At 49.9% G+C, this 20,768-nt stretch overlaps 1 protein-coding gene across 1 annotated transcript in view; it reads left to right on the plus strand.

Moving 5' to 3' along the window:
• The window catches only part of glipr2 (GLI pathogenesis-related 2), a 117,817-nt gene extending 98,527 nt beyond the window's left edge, over positions 1–19,290 (plus strand). Inside the window, exons 13-14 of the mRNA XM_072488147.1 lie at positions 9,320–9,397; positions 14,724–19,290. Of these exons, the coding sequence (XP_072344248.1) occupies positions 9,320–9,397; positions 14,724–14,887 (242 nt within the window). The 3' untranslated portion in view covers positions 14,888–19,290. The remainder of the gene's footprint in view (positions 1–9,319; positions 9,398–14,723) is intronic.
• The last annotated feature ends 1,478 nt before the right edge of the window (positions 19,291–20,768 follow it).

A 20,768-nucleotide genomic window follows, 5' to 3' on the forward strand; every position in this document is an offset into this window, starting at 1 on the left:
GCCGGGATCAAACCTGGGGCCTCAGCACCGTGAGGCAGCAGTGCTAACCACTGCACAACTGTGCTGCCTCAACTTGGTCTGGTTTTTGACTTCTTTCATAGAATCATAGAATTTACAGTGCAGATGGAGGCCATTCAACCCATCGAGTCTGCACTGGCCCTTGGAAAGAGCACCCTACCCAAGTCCCACACCACCACCCTATCCCTTTTATCCCCGTAACCCATCCTAACCTTTTAGGACACGAAGGGGCAATTTAGAATGGCCAATCCACCTAAACCGGGTGGTCCACCTTCTTTGACTGTTGGCATCCTTGATGACCACTTTTGGTAGTCACCACTGTTGGAATAATATGGGGCTAGATTCGACATTGTTGAGGCTAAGTGCCGGGTAAAACCCCCGGCTCCCATGATATAAACGGCTGAAGAATGTCCGGGTCCATGGCCGCGCATGCCCACTGCGACTACCTGCAGCGGTCGCATGTAAAACATGCCGCCGGTTGTGCGTGGACCCGACCTGCCAAATACTGCCCCCCAGGCCACCCCCTGGCCAACCCCCACTAGTCCCCCCAGCCCTCACGGGAGCCCCCCAGGCTCCCGGCCAACTGTGACGGCGCTGGATACAGTCCACAGCCGCCACGCCGGATTCCCAACCACTGAGACCACACATCCCCCGCGCGGTCAGGAAATCGGGGGTGGAACATTGGGGGCGGGTCTTCAGGTGACGCGTCAACGCTGTTCCAACGGCGTGTGACACGCACGCGACGACGCCATTTTAGAGGGGGCGGAAGATAGAGAATTGGCATTACACCGGCGCCACCCCCGATTTGGGCATCGGAAGGCATTCTCCACCCGATCACCGATTACGATATCGGCGTCCGGCAATGGTGAATCCCGCCTGTAATATTTGAACAGAGTATTTGGTCATCCAGATTTTCATCTTCCACTTTCGAAGCAATTCTAAAGAGTGATGAATGGTCACTCACATTCCCATGTTTATTCTGGTCTAATTGTTTTCACTGTGCGTCAGAGCAACACCTCCTTGGCTTCTCCTGCTAAATGGCTGGACTACCAATTTCTGGGAGCAGTATCAAAAAGTCAATGCTGTAGTCACAATCCAGACCGTCATTGCAGTTGGATAGTTCAAGGGTTCATTTCTGAGGTTACCCTTGGGGTCTTGTGATTGATGCCTTCCACTTTCCTGTTGCGAATTAGGAGCAGGTGTGGGCCATTCAGCCCCTCGAGCCTGCGCCTTACCATTCAGTAAGATCTTGGCTGATCTGATTGAAAACTTAACCCCACATTAATGAAGAATCTATCCAGCTCTGCCTTAAAAATATTCAAGGATTCTGCTTCCATCGCCTTTTGAGGAAGAGAGTTTGAGAGGCTCACGATCTTCTAAGAGAAAGAAATTCACCTGGTTTCTGACTTGAACAGAATTTAATTTTTAGAATATTTTTATTAACGGTTTTCAATTTTCTAAAAGAATATATATTTATTAAGATTTTTAACACAATTTTTCACCCTTACAAACAACACCCCCCCCCCCGCCCGTAACAAATAGAAAGAAAACGCACATAGCAAGACATAAACATGGTAAAACAATATATTACAGAACTTTGTACATTGGATTCCTCCCGTACATGTCAGTTTTCCAGATCCTTCATGTATTTTCTTGCTCAAATACCCCCCAGACAGACCCCCCTTCCCCCTCCCCCCCTCCCCCCCCCCACCACCACGCAAGACATCCCCCCCCTCCCCCCCCTGGGTTGCTGCTGCTGCTGACCGACCTTCATCTAACACTACGCGAGATAGTCTAGGAACGGTTGCCACCGCCTGTAGAACCCCTGCGCAGACCCTCTCAAGGCAAACTTTATCCTCTCTAACTTGATAAACCCTGCCATATCATTTATCCAGGCCTCCACGCTGGGGGGCTTCGCCTCCTTCCACATTAGCAAGATCCTTCGCTGGGCTACTAGGGAAGCAAAGGCCAGAATGCCGGCCTCTTTCGCCTCCTGCACTCCCGGCTCGTCCACTACTCCAAATATTGCTAGCCCCCAGCTTGGCTTGACCCGGACTTTCACCACCTTAGATATTGTTCCCGCCACTCCCCTCCAGTGCCGGGCATGACCAAAACATGAGCACCTCTCACATCTGTCCTCCACCCCAAAGAACCTACTCAGCCTTGCCCCCGTCATGTGCGCTCTATGAACCACCTTAAACTGTATCAGGCTAAGCCTGGCACACGAAGAAGAGGAATTAACCCTACTTAGGGCATCAGCCCATAGCCCCTCCTCAATCTCCTCCCCCAGCTCCTACTCCCATTTACCCTTCAGCTCCTCTACCAACGCCTCCCCCTCTTCTTTCATCTCCTGGTATATCGCCGACACCTTGCCCTCTCCGACCCATACACCCGAGATCACCCTGTCTTGAATTTCCTGTGCCGGGAGCAACGGGAATTCCCTCACCTGTCACCTCACAAACGCCCTCACCTGCATGTATCTGAAAGCATTTCCCGGGGGTAGCCCAAACGTCTCCTCCAGTGCCCCTAGGCTCGCAAACGTCCCATCAATGACCAGGTCCCCCATTCTTCTAATCCCTGCTCGATGCCAGCTCTGAAACCCCCCGTCCATCCTCCCTGGGACAAACCGATGGTTACCCCTGATCGGGGACCACACCGAGGCTCCCATTGCACCCCTGTGCCGTCTCCGCTGGCCCCAGATCTTTAGCGTTGCCGCCACCACCGGACTCGTGGTGTACCTTGTCGGCGAGAGCGGCAGCGGTGCCGTCACCAGCACCCCCAGGCTCGTTTCCTTGCAGGACGCCATCTCCAACTTCTTCCATGCCGCCCCCTCTCCCTCCATCACCCACTTACGGATCATCGCCACATTGGCTGCCCAATAGTAGCCACCCAGATTCGGCAGCGCCAGCCCTCCTCGGTCCCTACTGCGCTCCAAAAACCCTCTCCTTACCCTCGGGGTCTTATTCGCCCACACAAAACCCATCATACTCCTGCCTACCCTCTTAAAAAAAGATTTGGTGATTACAATTGGAAGGCACTGGAACACAAAAAGAAACCTCGGGAGGACCACCATTTTGACCGACTGCACTCTACCCGCTAGCGAGAGCGGCAACATGTCCCATTGTTTGAAGTCCTGCTCCACCGGCCTCGTCAGATTAAGTTTATGTAGGGCCCCCCAACTCCTAGCTATTTGCAGCCCCAGGTACCGAAAGCTCCTTTCCGCCCTCCTCAGCGGTAGATCGTCTATCCCCCTTTCCTGGTCTCCTGACTGTACTACAAAAAGCTCACTCTTCCCTACATTAAGCTTATAGCCCGAAAAATCCCCAAACTCCCTTAGAGTCTGCATGACCTCCACCATCCCCTCCACTGGATCCGCCACATACAGCAACAGGTCGTCTGCGTACAGCGACACTCGATGCTCCTCTCCCCCTCGGACCACCCCCCTCCATTTCCTAGACTCCCTTAATGACATGGCCAAGGGTTTATTGCTAATGCAAACAACAGGGGGGACAGGGGGCACCCCTGCCTCGTCCCACGGTACAGCCGAAAATACTCCGACCTCCGCCGATTCGTAACCACACTCGCCACCGGGGCTCTGTAAAGGAGCTTAACCCAACTAATAAACCCTCCCCCGAACCCAAACCTACGCAGCACGTCCCAGAGGTACTCCCACTATACTCGGTCAAAGGCCTTCTCCGCATCCATAGCTGCCACTATCTCCGCCTCTTCCTCCACCGATGGTATCATTATCACGTTTAGGAGCCGCCGCACATTGGTGTTTAGCTGCCTACACTTTACAAATCCCGTCTGGTCCTCGTGAATCACCCCCGGGACACAGTCCTCGATCCACGTAACCAGCACTTTTGCCAGCAACTTAGCATCCACGTTGAGGAGCGAGATCGGCCTGTATGACCCACATTGCAGTGGGTCCTTGTCCCGCTTCAGGATCAAAGAGATTGTCGCCTCCGACATTGTCGGGGGCAGGGTCCCTCCCTCCCTTGCCTCATTAAAAGTCCTCACTAGCAGCAGGGCCAACAGGTCTACGTACTTCCTATAGAACTTCCTATAGCACGGTAGCATTGTGGATAGCACAATTGCTTCACAGATCCATGGTCCCAGGTTCGATTTCGGCTTGGGTCATTGTCTGTGCGGAGTCTGCACGTCCTCCCCGTGTCTGCGTGGGTTTCCTCCGGGTGCTCCGGTTTCCTCCCACAGTCCAAAGATGTGCGGGTTAGGTGAATTGGCCAATGATAAATTGCCCTTAATGTCCAAATTGCCCTTGGTGTTGGGTGGAAGTGTTGAGTTTGGGTAGGGTGCTCTTTCCAAGAGCTGGTGCAGACTCAGGGGGCCGAATGGCCTCCTTCTGCACTGTAGATTCAATGATAATCTATGATTAATCTAGGACAAAGGTTCGGCACAACATCGTGGGCCGAAGGGCCTGTTCTGTGCTGTATTTTCTATGTTCTATGTTCTAACTCAACCGGGAACCCGTCAGGTCCCGGGGCCTTCCCTGCCTGCATACTCCCCAGACCTTTGCTCAGCTCCTCCAACCCAATTGATGCCCCCAAACCAGCCACCTCCTGCTCCTCCACCCTCGGGAACCACAGTTGGTCCAAGAATCGTCTCATCCCCTCTTCCCCCGCTGGGGGCTGGGATCTGTACAGCTCCTCATAGAAGGCCTTGAATGCCTCATTTACATTCATCGCACACCGCACCGTAGCTCCCCTTCCATCCTTGACTCCACCTATTTCCGTCGCTGCCATCCTCTTACGGAGCTGGTGTGCCAGCATCCGACTCGCCTTCTCCCCATATTCAAACGTCGCCCCCTGCGCTTTCCTCCACTGTGCCTCTGTCTTCCCTGTGGTCAACAGGTCAAACTCCGTCTGGAGATGTCGCCTTTCCCTAAGTAACCCCTCTTCAGGGGCCTCTGCGTATCTTCTGTCCACTCTTAAAATTTCCCCCACTAACCTCTCCCTTTCCATGCCCTCTATCTTCTCCCTATGAGCCCTGATGGAGATTAGCTCTCCTCTGATCACCGCCTTCAGCGCCTCCCATACCACCCCCACCTGCACCTCCCCGTTGTCGTTGGCCTCCAAGTACCTTTCGATACACCCCCTCACCCTCACACACACCGCCTCATCTGCCAGCAGTCCCACATCCAACCGCCACAACGGGCATTGGTCCCTCTCCTCCCCCAGCACTAGCTCCACCCAGTGCGGGGCGTGGTCTGAGATGGCTATGGCCGAATACTCCGTTCCCTCCACTTTCGGGATCAGCGCCCTGCCCTGAACAAAAAAATCTATCCGGGAGTAGGCTTTGTGCACGTGGGAGAAAAAAGAAAATTCCCTGGCCTGCGGCCTGGCAAACCTCCACGGGTCCACTCCCCCCATCTGATCCATAAACCCCCTAAGCACCTTGGCCGCAGCCGGCCTCTTTCCGGTCCTAGATCTGGAGCGATCCAGTGCTGGGTCCAACACCGTATTAAAATCCCCACCCATTATCAAACTTCCTACCTCCAGGTCCGGAATGCGCCCCAACATACGCTTCATGAATCCGGCATCATCCCAGTTCTGGGCGTATACATTTACCAATACCACCCACGTCCCCTGCAACTTACCAATCACCATCACGTGTCGACCTCCATTGTCCACTACGATATTCTTGGCCTCAAACGACACCCGCTTTCCCACCAATATTGCCACCCCTCTGTTCTTCGCATCCAGCCCCGAATGGAATACCTGTCCTACCCATCCCTTTCTTAACCTGACCTGATCCGCCACCTTCAAATGTGTCTCCTGAAGCATGACCACGTCTGCCTTCAGTCCCTTTAAGTTGCGCGAACACTCGGGCCCTCTTTACTGGCCCATTCAGGCCCCTCGCATTCCACGTTATCAGCCGGATTGGGAGGCCTCCCACCAGGGCCCCTCTCCCCTCCCCCCCCTGCCGACTAGCCATCTCCTTTTCTAGGCCAGTCCCGTGCCCGCGCCGCCCTCATCCTCCAGTCCCCCAGACGGGAGACCCCCGCCCCGACCACATCTTCTGTGTCCCATTCCCCTTCGGCCAGTGCAACAGCAACCCTATTCCCCCCCCCCCCCCCCCACCTGCTAGACCCAAGTCTAGCTCTTTTGCTCCCCCCCATAGCACTCCCGTAAGTCAGCTGACTCCTGCTGACCCCGGCTTCCCCCGCCGTTCCATTGACCCCCCCCCCGTGTGGGAATCTCCCAATCAGCGTGCGCTCCTCCATTTCCCCCCCCTCCGTTCTCCCCTAGCGCGGGAAAAAGCCCGCGCTTTCCTAAGCCTGCCCCGCCCCCTCTGGCGCAGCTCCTGTCGCGGCCTTGTCTCATTTCCCCCCTCCCCGAGCCTCCTCTCCCTCCAGTACCAGCGCCCACCGTCTCGTACGGTCTTCTCACCCGGTCCCTTTCCCCATCCCCATCCATCCCCCAGCCCGTGGAACATTTCCTGCGCGTGATTAACACCCTATGTACAACAAACATCAAACATCCCCCCCACCCTCACAAACCCTCAGGTTGAGTCCAACTTTTCAGTTTGAATAAAGGTCCAAGCCTCCTCAGGTGTTTCAAAATAGTGGTGTTGATCCTTGAATGTGACCCACAATCGCGCTGGCTGCAGCATTCCGAATCTCACTCCTTTCCGGTGCAGCACCGCCTTGGCCCGGTTGAAACCCGCTCTCCTCTTTGCTATCTCCGTGCCCCAGTCCGGGTATATTCGGATCTCCGCATTCTCCCAGCTGCTGCTCCGCTCTTTCTTGGCCCATTTCAAGACCCTCTCTCTGTCCGTGAAACGGTGAAACCTCACCACAATCGCCCTTGGCGGCTCATTAGCCTTGGGCCTCCTCGCCAGCACCCGGTGTGCTCCATCCAGCTCCAAAAGCCTCGAAGGGGCCTCCGCGCCCATCATCGACTCGAGCATCGTGCTCGCATATGCCCCGGCATCGGCCCCCTCCACTCCTTCAGGGAGACCCAGGATCCAAAGATTCTTTCTCCTCGACCTGTTCTCCAGGTCTTCGAATCTTCCCGCCCACCTCTTGCGCCTCCACCCTCACCGCCAGGCCCAAGATCTCATCCTCGTTCTCATTAACCTTTTTCTGCACCTCCTGGATCTTTACCTCGTGGGCCTTCTGGGTCATCCCTAATCCTTCAATCGCCGACAGCATAGGCGCCAGCATCTCTTTCCGCAGCTCCTCAAAACAGCGCTTAATGAACTCTTGCAGCTCCGGCCCACATTCCACTTTACCTCCGACCGCCGCCATTTTGTTTTTCTTCCCTCGCTTCTCCCGCTGCTCCAACGCCGCTTTTTTGGCCGTTTCGTTTCTAGTCCGATCCATAAATGGTGAAGGGGGACCTTACTCGCCCCTTCCCACACGGAACGGCTTCAAAAAATTCCCGTTGGGGCTCTTCTAGAGAGCCCGAAAGTCCGTGATCGCGGGAGCTGCCGAATCGTGCGGCTTAGCTCCGCATCGCCGCAACCGGAAGTCAAGGTTTTCAATTTTACCACAAGTTACAACAAATCCCCCAAATCTGGTACAGTACAGAGTAATCGTTATTCCACATATACTGACAGAAAAGACAAGGAAATACTCACACAAATGATCAGTCATTGTAGTCAGCATCACCGTTCATAGATAATGAAAGGATATCAGAAAGAGTGGGGGATTTCAGGATAAAGCCATGAGCACTGAGCACATGGCACTGTGGTGCATTCCTTCCTCCACAGGATAACAAAAACAGGGATACATAATATACCGGATCCCTTATGGGATAAAATGCTACAAATTGGGACCTAACACAGCATCCCAAGACCCCAATACCAAACCACCTGCCCACCACCCTGCTGTGGCGCTATTCACCCTATCTACAAATAAAGAAAATGTACTCCCTCAGTGTAAAAGCAAGGATTAGAACATATAGAAAAACAGGTCTGCACAACCAGTTTTCTCGTAGTATAACAAGATAGCAGGCGACAAACGCCTCTGTGCTCACATACCATACACCCTAAGCGGGATTCTCCGTTGCGCTGGCAGTGCACCCATGCCTGCAGGTTTCACAGCAGCGTGGGATGGCCACAATGGGAAATTCCATTGGTAGGTAGCAGGAATGGGGAATTCCGCTGCTGGCGAGGGCGCACCACCCAGGAAAACACAGCTGGCGGAACGAAGAATCCTGCCCCCTTTGTCAGAATAAAAGGCAATGCCACAAACTCAGAGGCATAATCACAAGGGAAGAAAGTTCAGGATTAGTGATGAGCTGTAGGATATATAACCATCTATGGAGTTTGGAAAGGCCATGACAGGATTGTCAAGCAACATCCAGGATCCATCCAGAGTTTCACTGAAGGCGCCTCCGCTATGTCGTCGTCCCAAAGCCCTGGTAAAGAAAAACCTAGGCCCCGTCGCGTTTGGCCGCTACCAACCCTTCTTGACGAACATCGAGGGCCGGACACCTGAAGACCAGTGGTCGGATTCTTCAACCAATCCCAGGTCTTGAAGAGATATAATGTGGTCCAACGAACCCAAAATTCCCAACCCTCAATCGAGATTGTGAAAGCATGGTAGCCAGATCTCAAATTCAGCTGAGAATTTATCCCGAGTCCCTTTGGGATACCAGGCGAATGGATACTCCTTCTCCAGCCCCATCTCCCAGAATCAACCAGATGTTAGACACACCATGCAGCAAATTTCCAAGAACTGAAGGTGAGCCCCCATTGAGGAGACTGCCCTATCGACTGACAGGATACTCTCCTCCGTTTCATCCATTCTCTTTGGGATATCTCGCTGTTCATCAATGTGAGCACCAATAACCTGGGCCAGGGAACAAACACCATCTTCCACAACTTCATTCACCCGTGCCACCGATTGGAGGGGGCCGTGCCCGCAATTGGAGGGGGCTGCAACATTATTCTGAATGGCACACGAGCAGCTCTCCTAGCGGCAGTTGGAAACACTCCCAATTCCCCACTGGCAGAAACACTTAGAGTCAAAGTGAGACAATTGAAATGAAATGAAAATCGCTTATTGTCACAAGTAGGCTTCAAATGAAGTTACTGTGAAAAGCCCCTAGTCGCCACATTCCGGCGCCTGTTCGGGGAGGCTGGAACGGGAATTGAACCGTGCTGCTGGCCTGCCTTGGTCTGCTTTAAAAGCCAGCGATTTAGCCCCGTGCTAAAATTGCACCCTAACTTACATTTATGGCCCCTAGTTTGGATTTGATTTGATTTTTTCCACAACTCTTCTCTACACACATCCTCTCAAACACTGTCATGAATATCTTTTGTTTTATTTTAGGGACCGAAGTGAGTGAAGCCTGGTACAATGAAATCAAGAAATACAGCTTCAGTGATCCAGGTTTCAAGAGTGGAACAGGTGAGAGAAAGAAATTCAATGGAAAAGGACGCTCACCACCATCTTCTCAAGGACAGTTTGCGATGGGCAGTGAATGCTGGCCTTGCCAGCGACACTCACATCGCATGAACAAATAAAAAAGAGGGACAGTGTCCCTCAAAAAAGTTACAGCCTTGATCCGATAGATCCCGCTGGCCTCTGCCACCGAAAAACACGCGGCGGAATGGTCAGTAAATCCCGCCCATTATCTCCAAATTTGCAGATGATACAAAGTTGGGTGGGAGGATGAGCTGTGAGGAGGATGCAGAGATGATTCAGTGGGATTTGGACAGGCTGAGTGAGTGGGCACATGCATGGCAGATGCAGTATAATGTGGATAAATGTGAGGTTTTCCACTTCGGTAGCAAAAATAGGACGGCAGATTATTATTTGAATGTGCGTAACTTGAGAGAGGTGGATACTCAGCGAGACCTTGGTGTCCTCGTGCGTCAGTCACTGAAGTAAGTGTGCTATGTTAGGCAGTGAAGAAGGCAAATGGTATGTTGCCCTTCAAAGCAAGAGGATTTCAATAGAGGAATAGAGATGTTTTACTGCAATTGTACAGGGCAATGGTGAGGCCACACCCGGAGTATTGTGTGCAGTTTTGGTTTCTTTATCTAAGGAAGGATGTTCTTGCTATGGAGGGAGTGCAGCAAAGGTTTACCAGGCTGATTCCTGGGATGGCGGGAATGGCATATGAGGAGAGACTAAGCCGGTTAGGATTGTATTCATTAGAGTTTGGAAGAGTGAGGGGGGATCCCACAGAAACTTACAAAATTCTAACAGGATTAGACAGGATAGATTCAGAAAGAATGTTCCCGATGGTGGGGGGGTTGAAATCTAGGGGTCATAGTTTGAGGACAAAGGGACTTTTGGGACTGAGGTGAAGAGAATTTCCTTCACCCAGCGAGTGGTGAATCTGTGGTATTCACTACCACAAAAACTAGTTGAGGCCAAAACATTGTGTAATTTCAAGGAGGAACTAGATCTAGCGTTTAGGGCTCAAGAGATCAAGGGATATGGGGGGGGAGGCAGGATTAGGGTATTGAACTTGATGATCAGCCATGATCATAATGAAGGGCAATTAGGGATGGGCAATAAATGCTAGCACAGCCTGCGATGCCCACGTCCCATGAACGAATTAAAAAACATAGTTGTACAGGCTCGAAGGGCCGAGTGGCCTCCTCCTACTTCTATTTACTATGTATGTTTCTATGTATGTCCTAATTCCTTTTTAAATCCTCTGTTAGAGTTTCACATTCGTAAATCATCCTCACTCATTTCCTTATCTATTGGATGTAATCACCAGCGATTTATTTTCTACAAATCTTCGATCTCAACAATGAAGTCCAATTCATTATATGCTCGAATTACTAAACCAGAGACAGCATTGAAAAGCTTCCTGTAAGAAATAGGGACATTTAAGAAGTGGTGTTGTAGGACTGAATAGAACTCTAATGGAATTAACTGGTGCAACATTAATTCTCTCTCTCACTCTGGGAAAAAAACCATAAATAATTCTGAGGAGTCAGGGATGAAGACAAGGTAGAGATAAAGGTCACAAAAATTGTGCTGTCTGGATTGCAGTCACTGGACTCTATGAACGTGCAACAGTAGGAAGGCTTCTGGCAGTCTTGCATACTCCTTTATCCAGCAAGTGGCCTCCAACATGAAGTGATTAAAAGAAATGACCTCAAACCAATGTGTTGGACAGGGAGGGAGGAGGTAACCACCCTTGGTTACTTGTCCTGTGTTCATTGGTAAGAAGGGCTTGAATGGGTCACCGACATTGGGCGAATTACCAGTCTCTAGAATTAAAGTATATTAACAAGTGCTTGGAGTCAGCTGGCCGTCTTCATCACGTGTCAACCAGGGAAGGTGAAGGAAGACAGAACGGTTAAACCCTGGGCAGCAAGGTAGCACAGTGGTTAGCACTGTTGCTTCACAGCTCCAGGGTCCCAGGTTCGACTCCCGACTTGGGTCACTGTCTGTGCGGAGTCTGCACGTTCTCCCCGTGTGTGTGCATGGGTATCCTCCGGGTGCTCCGTTTTCCTCCCACAGTCCAAAGATGTGCAGGTTTGGTGCATTGGCCATGCTAAATTGCCCTTAGGTATCCAAAAAAAGGTTAGGTGGGGTTGCTGGGTTGTGGGGATAGGGTGGAGGTATGGGCTTGAGTGGGGTGCTCTTTTCAAACACTGGTGCAGCCAGAATAGGCCGAATGGCCTCCGTCTGCACTGTAAATTCCATGATTTAAGAGTTCCTGAACAGTTTGGGCTGGAGAGCAGAATGCTGCGAACACAAGATGCTGAGATAAGTGCACTTTGAGCCAATTGTCCGTTCGTTCTCAGTGAACTTCTCTCCATAGTGACGATACCAAGTCACAATCGTTATCAATACTCAACTACCTATCTCAGATGGCTCCTGAACTCAAATTCTTACCAGGTAATACATTGAATGTGAGTAGAACCAGCCAAACATCCCAGGAGTAGCAAAATCCATTTTCAACAGCCAACACACTGTCCCTTTCAAATCCCATGTATCTCCAATTGAAATCCAGAGGCCGGTCACTACACTCTTCCACCTTGAAATCATTTTGGGGGGGGGGTGGGTGTCAGAGGTTGAAATTAAAAAGGCCCAGGTAATATACACTGTCACTAAGGAGAAGCATGAATTTGGCTTGGACTTCCTCAAGTGTAGAATGTTACGGCATGATCTGAGTGAGTTATTTACAATGACAATAAGGACACCGTAGGGTAAATATGGAGAAATTACTTCCTCTGACCAAGAATAAGAGGACAGATTTTAAAAATTCGAGCTGGGCCATTCATGAGTGCACGCCAGAAGTATTTTATGCACCAGAGCTATGGGTGCTGGGACAATTGGTGCTTGCAATACTGAAATTTCTGTTAGGTTATGGTATCAAGAACTATGGATGAAAGACGAGTAAAAGAATTTAAGATACAGATCAGTCATGATATGTCTGAAAGGCAGAAGAAGCTCGACCAGCCTATGTGAGTACTCGGGGAAAAGCGGTAGAATCAGATCACAAAGCACAAAGTAAAGAAACAAACTGGTGATACTTTATTTGAAATTTGTCATAAAATAATTGGAAACATAATGTAACAGCACCACAAAGTATACAAATGGACAGGAGTTGAAAAAATGTCAAGAAACATAGGCATTGCTAGATGTAAAAGGATCGAAGTCTAACCAGCTCACATCGATCCACGAGTAGTAATATTGTTTTTTAATTTTTCTAATTAAGGGGTAATTTAGCGTGGCCAATCCACCTACCTTGCACATCTTTCGGTTGTGGGGGTGAGACCCACGCAGACACGGGGAGAACGTGCAAACTCCACACGGACAGTGACCCGGCGCTGGGATTGAACCCGGTTCCTCGGCGCCGTGAGGCAGCAGTGTTAACCACCGTGCCGCCCTTACTAGTTGTAATATGACACAACAATAATGCAGTTGCTGATTAATCACCCTAATCAATCTCTATTAATAAGAGAGACTAGTGAGTGAATCTAGAATTGTCTTTGGAGTAAATAAGTTAAATGGGAGATTTAGAGGAGATTTAGCAGAGGTGTTCAGAGCTATGAAGGTTTTTGACAACAAGAGGAGTCAAGTTACAGGTAATTTTTACAGGTAAAAGGACAGCAGATTTCCTTCCCTAAAGGACATTAGTGAACCAGTCGGGTTTTTATGACAATGGTTTGATGGTCATCATTAGATTTAAATCCACATTTTTATGAATTCAAATTTCACCATCTGCAGTGGCGGGATTTGAACCTTGGTCCCCAGAGCATTACTCTGGGTCTCTGGTTTACTAGTTCAGTGACAATGCCATTACGCCACCGCCTCCCCATCAGTGTATCAGTGCCATTCCCCGCCCAGGAGCCGCAGCTGTGCAGGCCCTCCCACACGGTCCAATCTCACCGGAACCAGATTCTGGCATCCACATATTCCACTGGTGCTCAAGGTGCAGCTGAACATCCCTGACTTTCAGCGTGTTTAATCCGTGGTGACATGCCAGTTACACGCAGCACTCACCACACCAGCAACAAAAGCATCAGGTGCCCATTGGGATCGTGCACCAGGTCCCGCAGCATCTTCTTGCTTTGAACCAGATTGCCTTCTGGACTCATACGTCCTGAGCCAAGTGTTCCAGGACCCAGATATCTTAGAAAGAATTGCCCTCCTTTCCGGCTACAGAAAAGGAAGGAAACAGCAACAGCAGCCTCCAGGCATCTGCAGCCACCAGCAGGAGCAAACAGCAAACACAACCTGCAGCTATGAAGTGCTCTCACAACTAACAAGGTCAATTTTTTATTAGCAATGGCCTTCAGCTGTGAAGTTGGAGGTTGCTCATAGTCAAAGGGAGTTAAAGTGACCTCCAGCGTATACCAAGAACAGGACTCTGTCCTGAGATGTTTGGTAGCACAGACAGGCAACAGCTGTAGTTGTCCCTGTTATGGGTATCCACAATTTTTAAGATGACTTGTAGGCCTCACAGATAAAAAGCCCCTCACCCCCCCTCCACCCAGCGCAGGGGCAATCCCTGAGCTGGATCCCCGACCAAGCCTAACTCCCCTGAGGGGGTCCCCACCCGCTCCTGACCCCGCCTCCCCCAGCCCGAACACTGGGACGGCAGCTCCAGTGCCCTTGAGCTACATGCCGGAAAATGGAAATGGCTACTCACCCCCTCACTCCCCCTCAGCAGCCATTGCACCAGCTTCACGTTTTTGAAAAGCACTAAACGATGGCCATATGATTTGTCGTTGGGGAGCTGGTTAAATCTCACCGATGAGATGGAAATTAATGCAAATTGAGGTTGATAATATGCTCACCATTGGGAGCGGGCCAGTTAGATGTCAAACTAATTCGCGCCCGGCGAGAATCTCGATTTTGGCCTTTCCCGCTATTTATCCAGCACCCCCAGATCTGCGCCAGACACAACGCGATGGTTAAACCGCGCCCGGCGCCTTTCAGGTGAGATGTTAGACTAAGGTCCCGTCTGCCCTCTCAGGTGAGTGTAATAGATCCCGTGGCACATTTTGAAGAAGAGCAGGATATTCTACCCAGTGTCCTAATCAATATTTATCCCTCAACTAACATTGCAAAATCAGATTTATTGCTCATTATGATAATATGTGGGAGCTTGCTTGTGCATGAATTGGTTACCATGTTTCCTATATCGCACAGTGACTACATTTCGAAAGTACTTCAATGGCTGTAAAATGCTTCAGGCACCCTGAGGTTGTGAATGTCACTGCAAAGATTGTCTTTCTCTTTGTGCTGGTTCCAGGGCACTTCACCCAGCTGGTGTGGAAGGCATCAAAAGAGGTGGGCGCTGGCTGTGCAACAGACGGGAAGGGCACGTTCATGGTGGTGGCAGTCTACAAACCACCAGGAAATATCACCAACCCTGGCTACTTCAAGGACAATGTTTTACCTCCCAGTAAAAATTGATCAAGGAGGAAGAGGAACAAAGTCAATTGACAGACACAGATGTATTGTAAAAGCACCGGCATTATTGGTACTCTCAATTGGGACTTCATTAGAATTTAAATTAGATTTCTTTCCATGCTGAAGGTGGATTTTGCTATGATATATATTTTAACAAGATCTCATTTTGTGCAGATAACACCAAAAACCAGTAGGTGGCACATCTCAGTTTCCTTCATTCCATCAGTAGCGCCCTGCCCTTAACTGCCTCGGTCTAATTCTCTCGATAAACCTTCCCAGCTCACTTCCTTCCTTTAAGACACTCCTTAAAATAGGTCTCTTTGAGCAAACGTTTGGTTAATTGTCTTAATATCTCCTTAATAGCTCCGTAATTTGGAATTATGTTTGAGATCATTCCTGTGAAGTGACTTGGGATGTTTTACTGTGCTAAAAATGTGAGATTAATGCAAATTGTCATTGTGATGTGCTTGGAGTATAATGTAGCGTATAATAGACCAAAAGACATAGACGCAGAATTGAGCCATTCGGCCCATCGAGTTTGCTCTGCCATTCAATCATGGTTGATACTTTTCACATCCCCATTCTCCTGCCTTCTCCTCAGAACCTCTGATCCCCCGATTAATCAAGAACCTATCTATCTCTGTCGTAAAGGGTTATTAGAGGTCATAATTTATTTTAAAAGAACCAAGTCAAACGCAGGTACAGGTAACAAAATGTTTTGGGTTTCTAGCAATGTGTATTCCTTTGTACTGGCTGAAGCTGACCAAGGGAGATCAGGCACTTCAACTTGCGTCCTTGGGTTCTGTTCTCATTCTCTTCCCGAATCCCTCCTTGCATTGATTTTACATATTTTCTGATTGCAGTCAGACTTTCCTTTCCTCCGCAAAGAGCACTCACTCAGTAACACCCAGTGAACGCAGAGACCCTCCTTTTCAGCCTTGCCAGGTTTGCATTAGGACTTTTTCATGCTGGGCTGCATTTTCACCAAGTCGGGGAGACTCAGCAGCCCTTTAAACATGGCAGTTGGGTCCCAATTCCAAGATTCCCGACCCCATTCCGGGGCTATCCGATTTTTGGGAATGTCTTTAAACGGCCCCTGTGGAAAGCCCGCGTTCAGCACTCTCAACCTGCCCCACTCCATTGCGGAGACAGGCATGTCCGACTTTCCTGCAATTGTCATGGAGTCAGGCAGAGTCCTGATTTACATCCGCTCAGACAAGTTGTGGACCATAGTCCGTATGGGGGGACCTTTTAAAAGGGGAGTCCATAATGCCAAGCATACACAGCTAAGCTGAGAGCCAAACAATACTCTTAGACAAAGAGTCACCCAGACTCGAAACGTGAGTTCCCTTCTCTCTCCACAGATGCTGTCAGACCTGATGAGATTGTCCAGTATTTTCTGTTTTTGTTTTAGATTCCAGCATCCGCAGTCATTTGCTTATATCAAACAATACTCTTGATAAAACAGCTGCGCCAGAGAGAAAACATTGAGCAGACAATTAAGCAGACTTTCTGATCTCTCTGGTAATTATCACAATGTTTATTTACATGAGGTTAAGTGGTTTGAAGGGCATGTGGGCTTTGTTATTGACACTGCAAAGAGTTCGATGAATGACAATTATTTTGCCTCGCACTGAAATAACCTTTCTCGGGATGAAAGAACTGGAGGATCTTTGTACTTTAATTTTAATTGGGACAAAGTCGCACAAGAACAAGTCGGGCCTATTAAACAGCCTGCCTCGGCACCAGCAGCTCCTGCCGCTGCCTCTGAACTCTTTCCCGGGTTGGCAGGCCCGACTCCAGCCCACACTTACCACCCCCCCCCAGCAATGAAGAGTCCCACCTTGAAAGCACTTTATCCCAAGGGGAAATGATCTGGGAATTTTCCTGACTCCCGCTGCCAGCCCTCGAGGATGAAAACTCAGGCCAAAGTAACTGAAGATGAGCAAGTGACCGTTCACGGTGCCTTGTTGCAAATGCACACTGCATTGACACTCAGTGTCACTTTGTGCCGATGAATCATAGCGGACGATGGAAGGTATTTTGTCACCCCCTCAGCAAGGGCTGCCAACTCCGGTAGTCCACCTTCCCAGAGACCTCTTCACCATGTCCTCCAGTTTGTCCAGTCAAGCAGCTGCCCATACCCCAGCCCATCACCCATATATATATATTTTTGAAAACCATTTTATTGAAGGCATTTTAAATATATACATAATCACAAAAATACAAAAGCCAAACAGGGCAACAAGTGACAAAATACCCCCCCCCCGTACCTCCCCTCAAGCAACACCCTCCACCCAGCTCACTGCCACCGCGGCACCCGCCTCCCTTTTCCAACTATCCCCCACCCACCCAAACAAAATGTCGAACAACACCACCTCCCCCTCCCCCCACCGCTGAACCTTAAATACCCCTTAAAGCTTCCACTTCAAGGTGAACCCCTCCTCCACCCCACGAATGGTGAACTCGATTTTTTCCAAATGCAGGAACTCTGCCAAATCGCTCACCCATACCCCCGCCTTCGGCGTGTCCCGCCAGCACAACAGAATCCGTCTCCGGGCTATCGGAGGAAAAGGCCTCTCTCTCCACCTGTACTCCCGGATCCTCCGACACTCCAAATATCGCCACCCCGGACTCTGAGCTACCTCTAGCCCCGAACTCTTTGTCATTACGTCCGAAAATCCTTTCCAAAACCCCCTCAAGCTCAGACACACCCTAAACATACTTTAGGAATACTTTAAGAATACTTTAAGAAATAAATTAAAGTGCTGAAAGAAGACAAAACGCTTGCTACCTCGGCGTGTTTCTCGACAGCGCGCCATTTGTTGGCGGCGGGATTCTCTGATCCTGTCCCTTGTCAATGGGATTTCTCATTGAAGACAGCCCACGTGGCCGGGAAATCCGCGGGCGAGGATTCACTGCCAGCAGAGAATCCCAACGGCCAGGCAATTCCGGCCTGATCCGGACTAAAATCCGACTGATTTTAATTCATGTGTTCAGTCCAAGTCCAAATGAAGCAAGGCCTAAACAAATTCCCAGGCTTCAGCTGAGAAATGGCAAGAACATTCATGCCACACAAGTGCCAGGCAATAACCATTTCCAACAAGAGAGAATCTATCCATTGCCCTTGACATTCAATGGCATTACCATCGCTGAAACTCCCACTATCAACATCCTAGAGGTTACCATTGACCAGAAATGGAACTGGACCAGCCATATAAACACTGTGGCCTCAAGGTCAACACAGTCAAAAACCTAGTCAAAAGCTGGATATTCTTCAGCGAGTAATTCACCTCCTGACCCCCCTGAGCCTGTCTATCATGTATAACGCACAAGTCAGGAGTGTGATGGAATACTCCCCACTTGCCTGGATGAGTGATGTGTTAGGCAGGTCGGTTCGGTGTGGACTGCACTTGATGCAGCGAAGCGAGAAACAGACCTCTAACACTGTCGAAGATCCAACACGGTTTTATTGAACGATAGAACTAACATTCATCTTTAACTGTGTGTTGACACTATACTGAACTGACTGGAGACCTTGTAGTAGCCTGGCCAGACTTACTAGCTACCGCATGGTGTTTGCACTGTGCTAGCTTGTGGACTCTGACTGTCTCAGTGGCTGGGTCCCGAGAGAGCGGGAAACCTAGTGCCCTCTGGCTTTATAGTGGTAGTGTCCTGTCTGGTGATTGGCTGCACTGTGCTGTGTGCTTACTGGTCATCCTATGTGTCAATCACTGCCTGTCTGCACTTCATTATATACATGCGTGGATATTATGACAATGAGTGCAGCTCCAATAACACACAAGAAACATAACACCATCCAGGACAAAGTGATCCATCCACAGACATTCACTTCCTCCAGCACCGATGCACATTATCAGCCATGTATACCATCTACGAGATGCATTGGAGGAACTCTCCAAGGCTCCTTAGACAACATCTTTGAAACCCACAACTACAGGACAAATGCATCAGACACATGGGAACACCACCAACTGGACGTTCCCCTCCAAATCACTCGCCATCCTGACTTGGAAATATGTCACCGTTACTTCACTATCGCTGGGTCAGAATTCCAGAACCCCCTGCCAACAGCACTGTGGGTGTACTTACTCCACACAGACTGCAGTGGTATAAGAAGGCAGCTCACCACCGCCTTCTCAAGGGCAATTAGGGATGGACAATAAATGCTGGCCTAGTCAGCTCCTCCCACTAACCCAAAATATTTTGCTTTGTGATGTTGGAATCTGTTTAAACACAAACGTACAACTCGTATCTCTGAACTGTAAATGGGGTGAAAGATGTCCTGGATACATGTTTTGTGTTGACGTTTTGCCTTTTCCATAATTCTGTTGTAACCAATTGTACTCTGTCAAATATTCTTCAAGTAAAAAGCGTGAAAGATCCATGTTTCATCATCGTTCACTTATTGCTCTGTATTTTCTTTTTTTTTTTTAATATATTTTATTAAAGTTTTTCATACACAATTTTTTCCCCTTACACATCAAACAAAAAGAAAAGTTAACAGTACAAGTAACATGATAACTACAATCTACTAATGAGTAACTAACTAACATGGTAAACTAACCAACTAACATAAAATGAAACTATCCCCCCCCCTCCCTCCCTTCCCCCCCCCCCCCCCCCCCCTGGGTTGCTGCTGCTGGTCATCTATCTTCCCTCTAACGTTCCGCTAGGTAGTCGAGGAACGGTTGCCACCGTCTGGTGAACCCTTGAGCCGATCCTCTCAGCGCAAACTTAATCTGCTCCAGTTTTATGAACCCCGCCATATCGTTTATCCAGGCCTCCAGTCCGGGGGGTTTCGCTTCCTTCCACATGAGTAAAATCCTACGCCGGGCTACTAGGGACGCAAAGGACACGACATCGGCCTCTTTCGCCTCCTGCACTCCCAGCTCATCCGCAACTCCAAATAAAGCTAACCCCCAGCCTGGTTTGACCCGGACCTTCACCACCTTCGAGATCACTCCCGTCACTCCCCTCCAATACCCCTCCAGTGCCGGGCACAGCCAAAACATATGCGTGTGGTTTGCCGGGCTTCCGCCGCACCTCCCACACTTGTCCTCCACCCCAAAGAACCTGCTCAACCTTGCTCCCGTTATGTGTGCTCTATGCAGCACCTTAAATTGAATCAGGCTAAGCCTGGCACACGAGGAAGAGGAATTTACCCTGCTTAGGGCATCAGCCCACAAACCCTCCTCTATCTCCTCCCCGAGCTCTTCTTCCCATTTTCCTTTCAGTTCGCCCACCAGCTCCTCCCCCTCTTCTCTCATCTCTCGGTATATCTCTGACACCTTGCCCTCCCCGACCCACACCCCCGAAAGCATTCTATCCTGGATCCCCTGTGTCGGGAGCAATGGAAATTCCCTCACCTGTTGTCTTGTGAACGCCCTCACCTGCATATACCTAAAGAAATTTCCCCGGGGCAGCTTATAATTTTCCTCCAAGGCTCCCAAGCTCGCAAACGTCCCGTCTATAAATAAATCTCACACCCTCCTAATTCCCAACTGGTGCCAGCTCTGGAATCCTCCATCCATCCTCCCTGGGGCAAACCTATGGTTGTTCCTAATTGGGGACCCCACCAAGGCTCCCAACACACCTCTCTGTCGCCTCCATTGCCCCCATATATTTAATGTTGCCGCCACCACTGGGTTCGTGGTAAAGTTTTTTGGTGAGAACGGTAGTGGTGCCGTCACCAGCGCCTCTAGACTCGTCCCTTTACAGGACTTCCTCTATAATCTTTTCCACGCCGCTCCCTCTCCCTCTATCATCCATTTACTGATCATCGCCACATTGGCGGCCCAGTAGTAGTCGCCCAAATTCGGTAGCGCCAGTCCCCCTCTGTCTCTACTACGTTGCAAGAAAC

Source organism: Scyliorhinus torazame, chromosome 22, assembly GCF_047496885.1.
Source record: "Scyliorhinus torazame isolate Kashiwa2021f chromosome 22, sScyTor2.1, whole genome shotgun sequence".
NCBI classification, from domain to species: domain Eukaryota; kingdom Metazoa; phylum Chordata; class Chondrichthyes; order Carcharhiniformes; family Scyliorhinidae; genus Scyliorhinus; species Scyliorhinus torazame.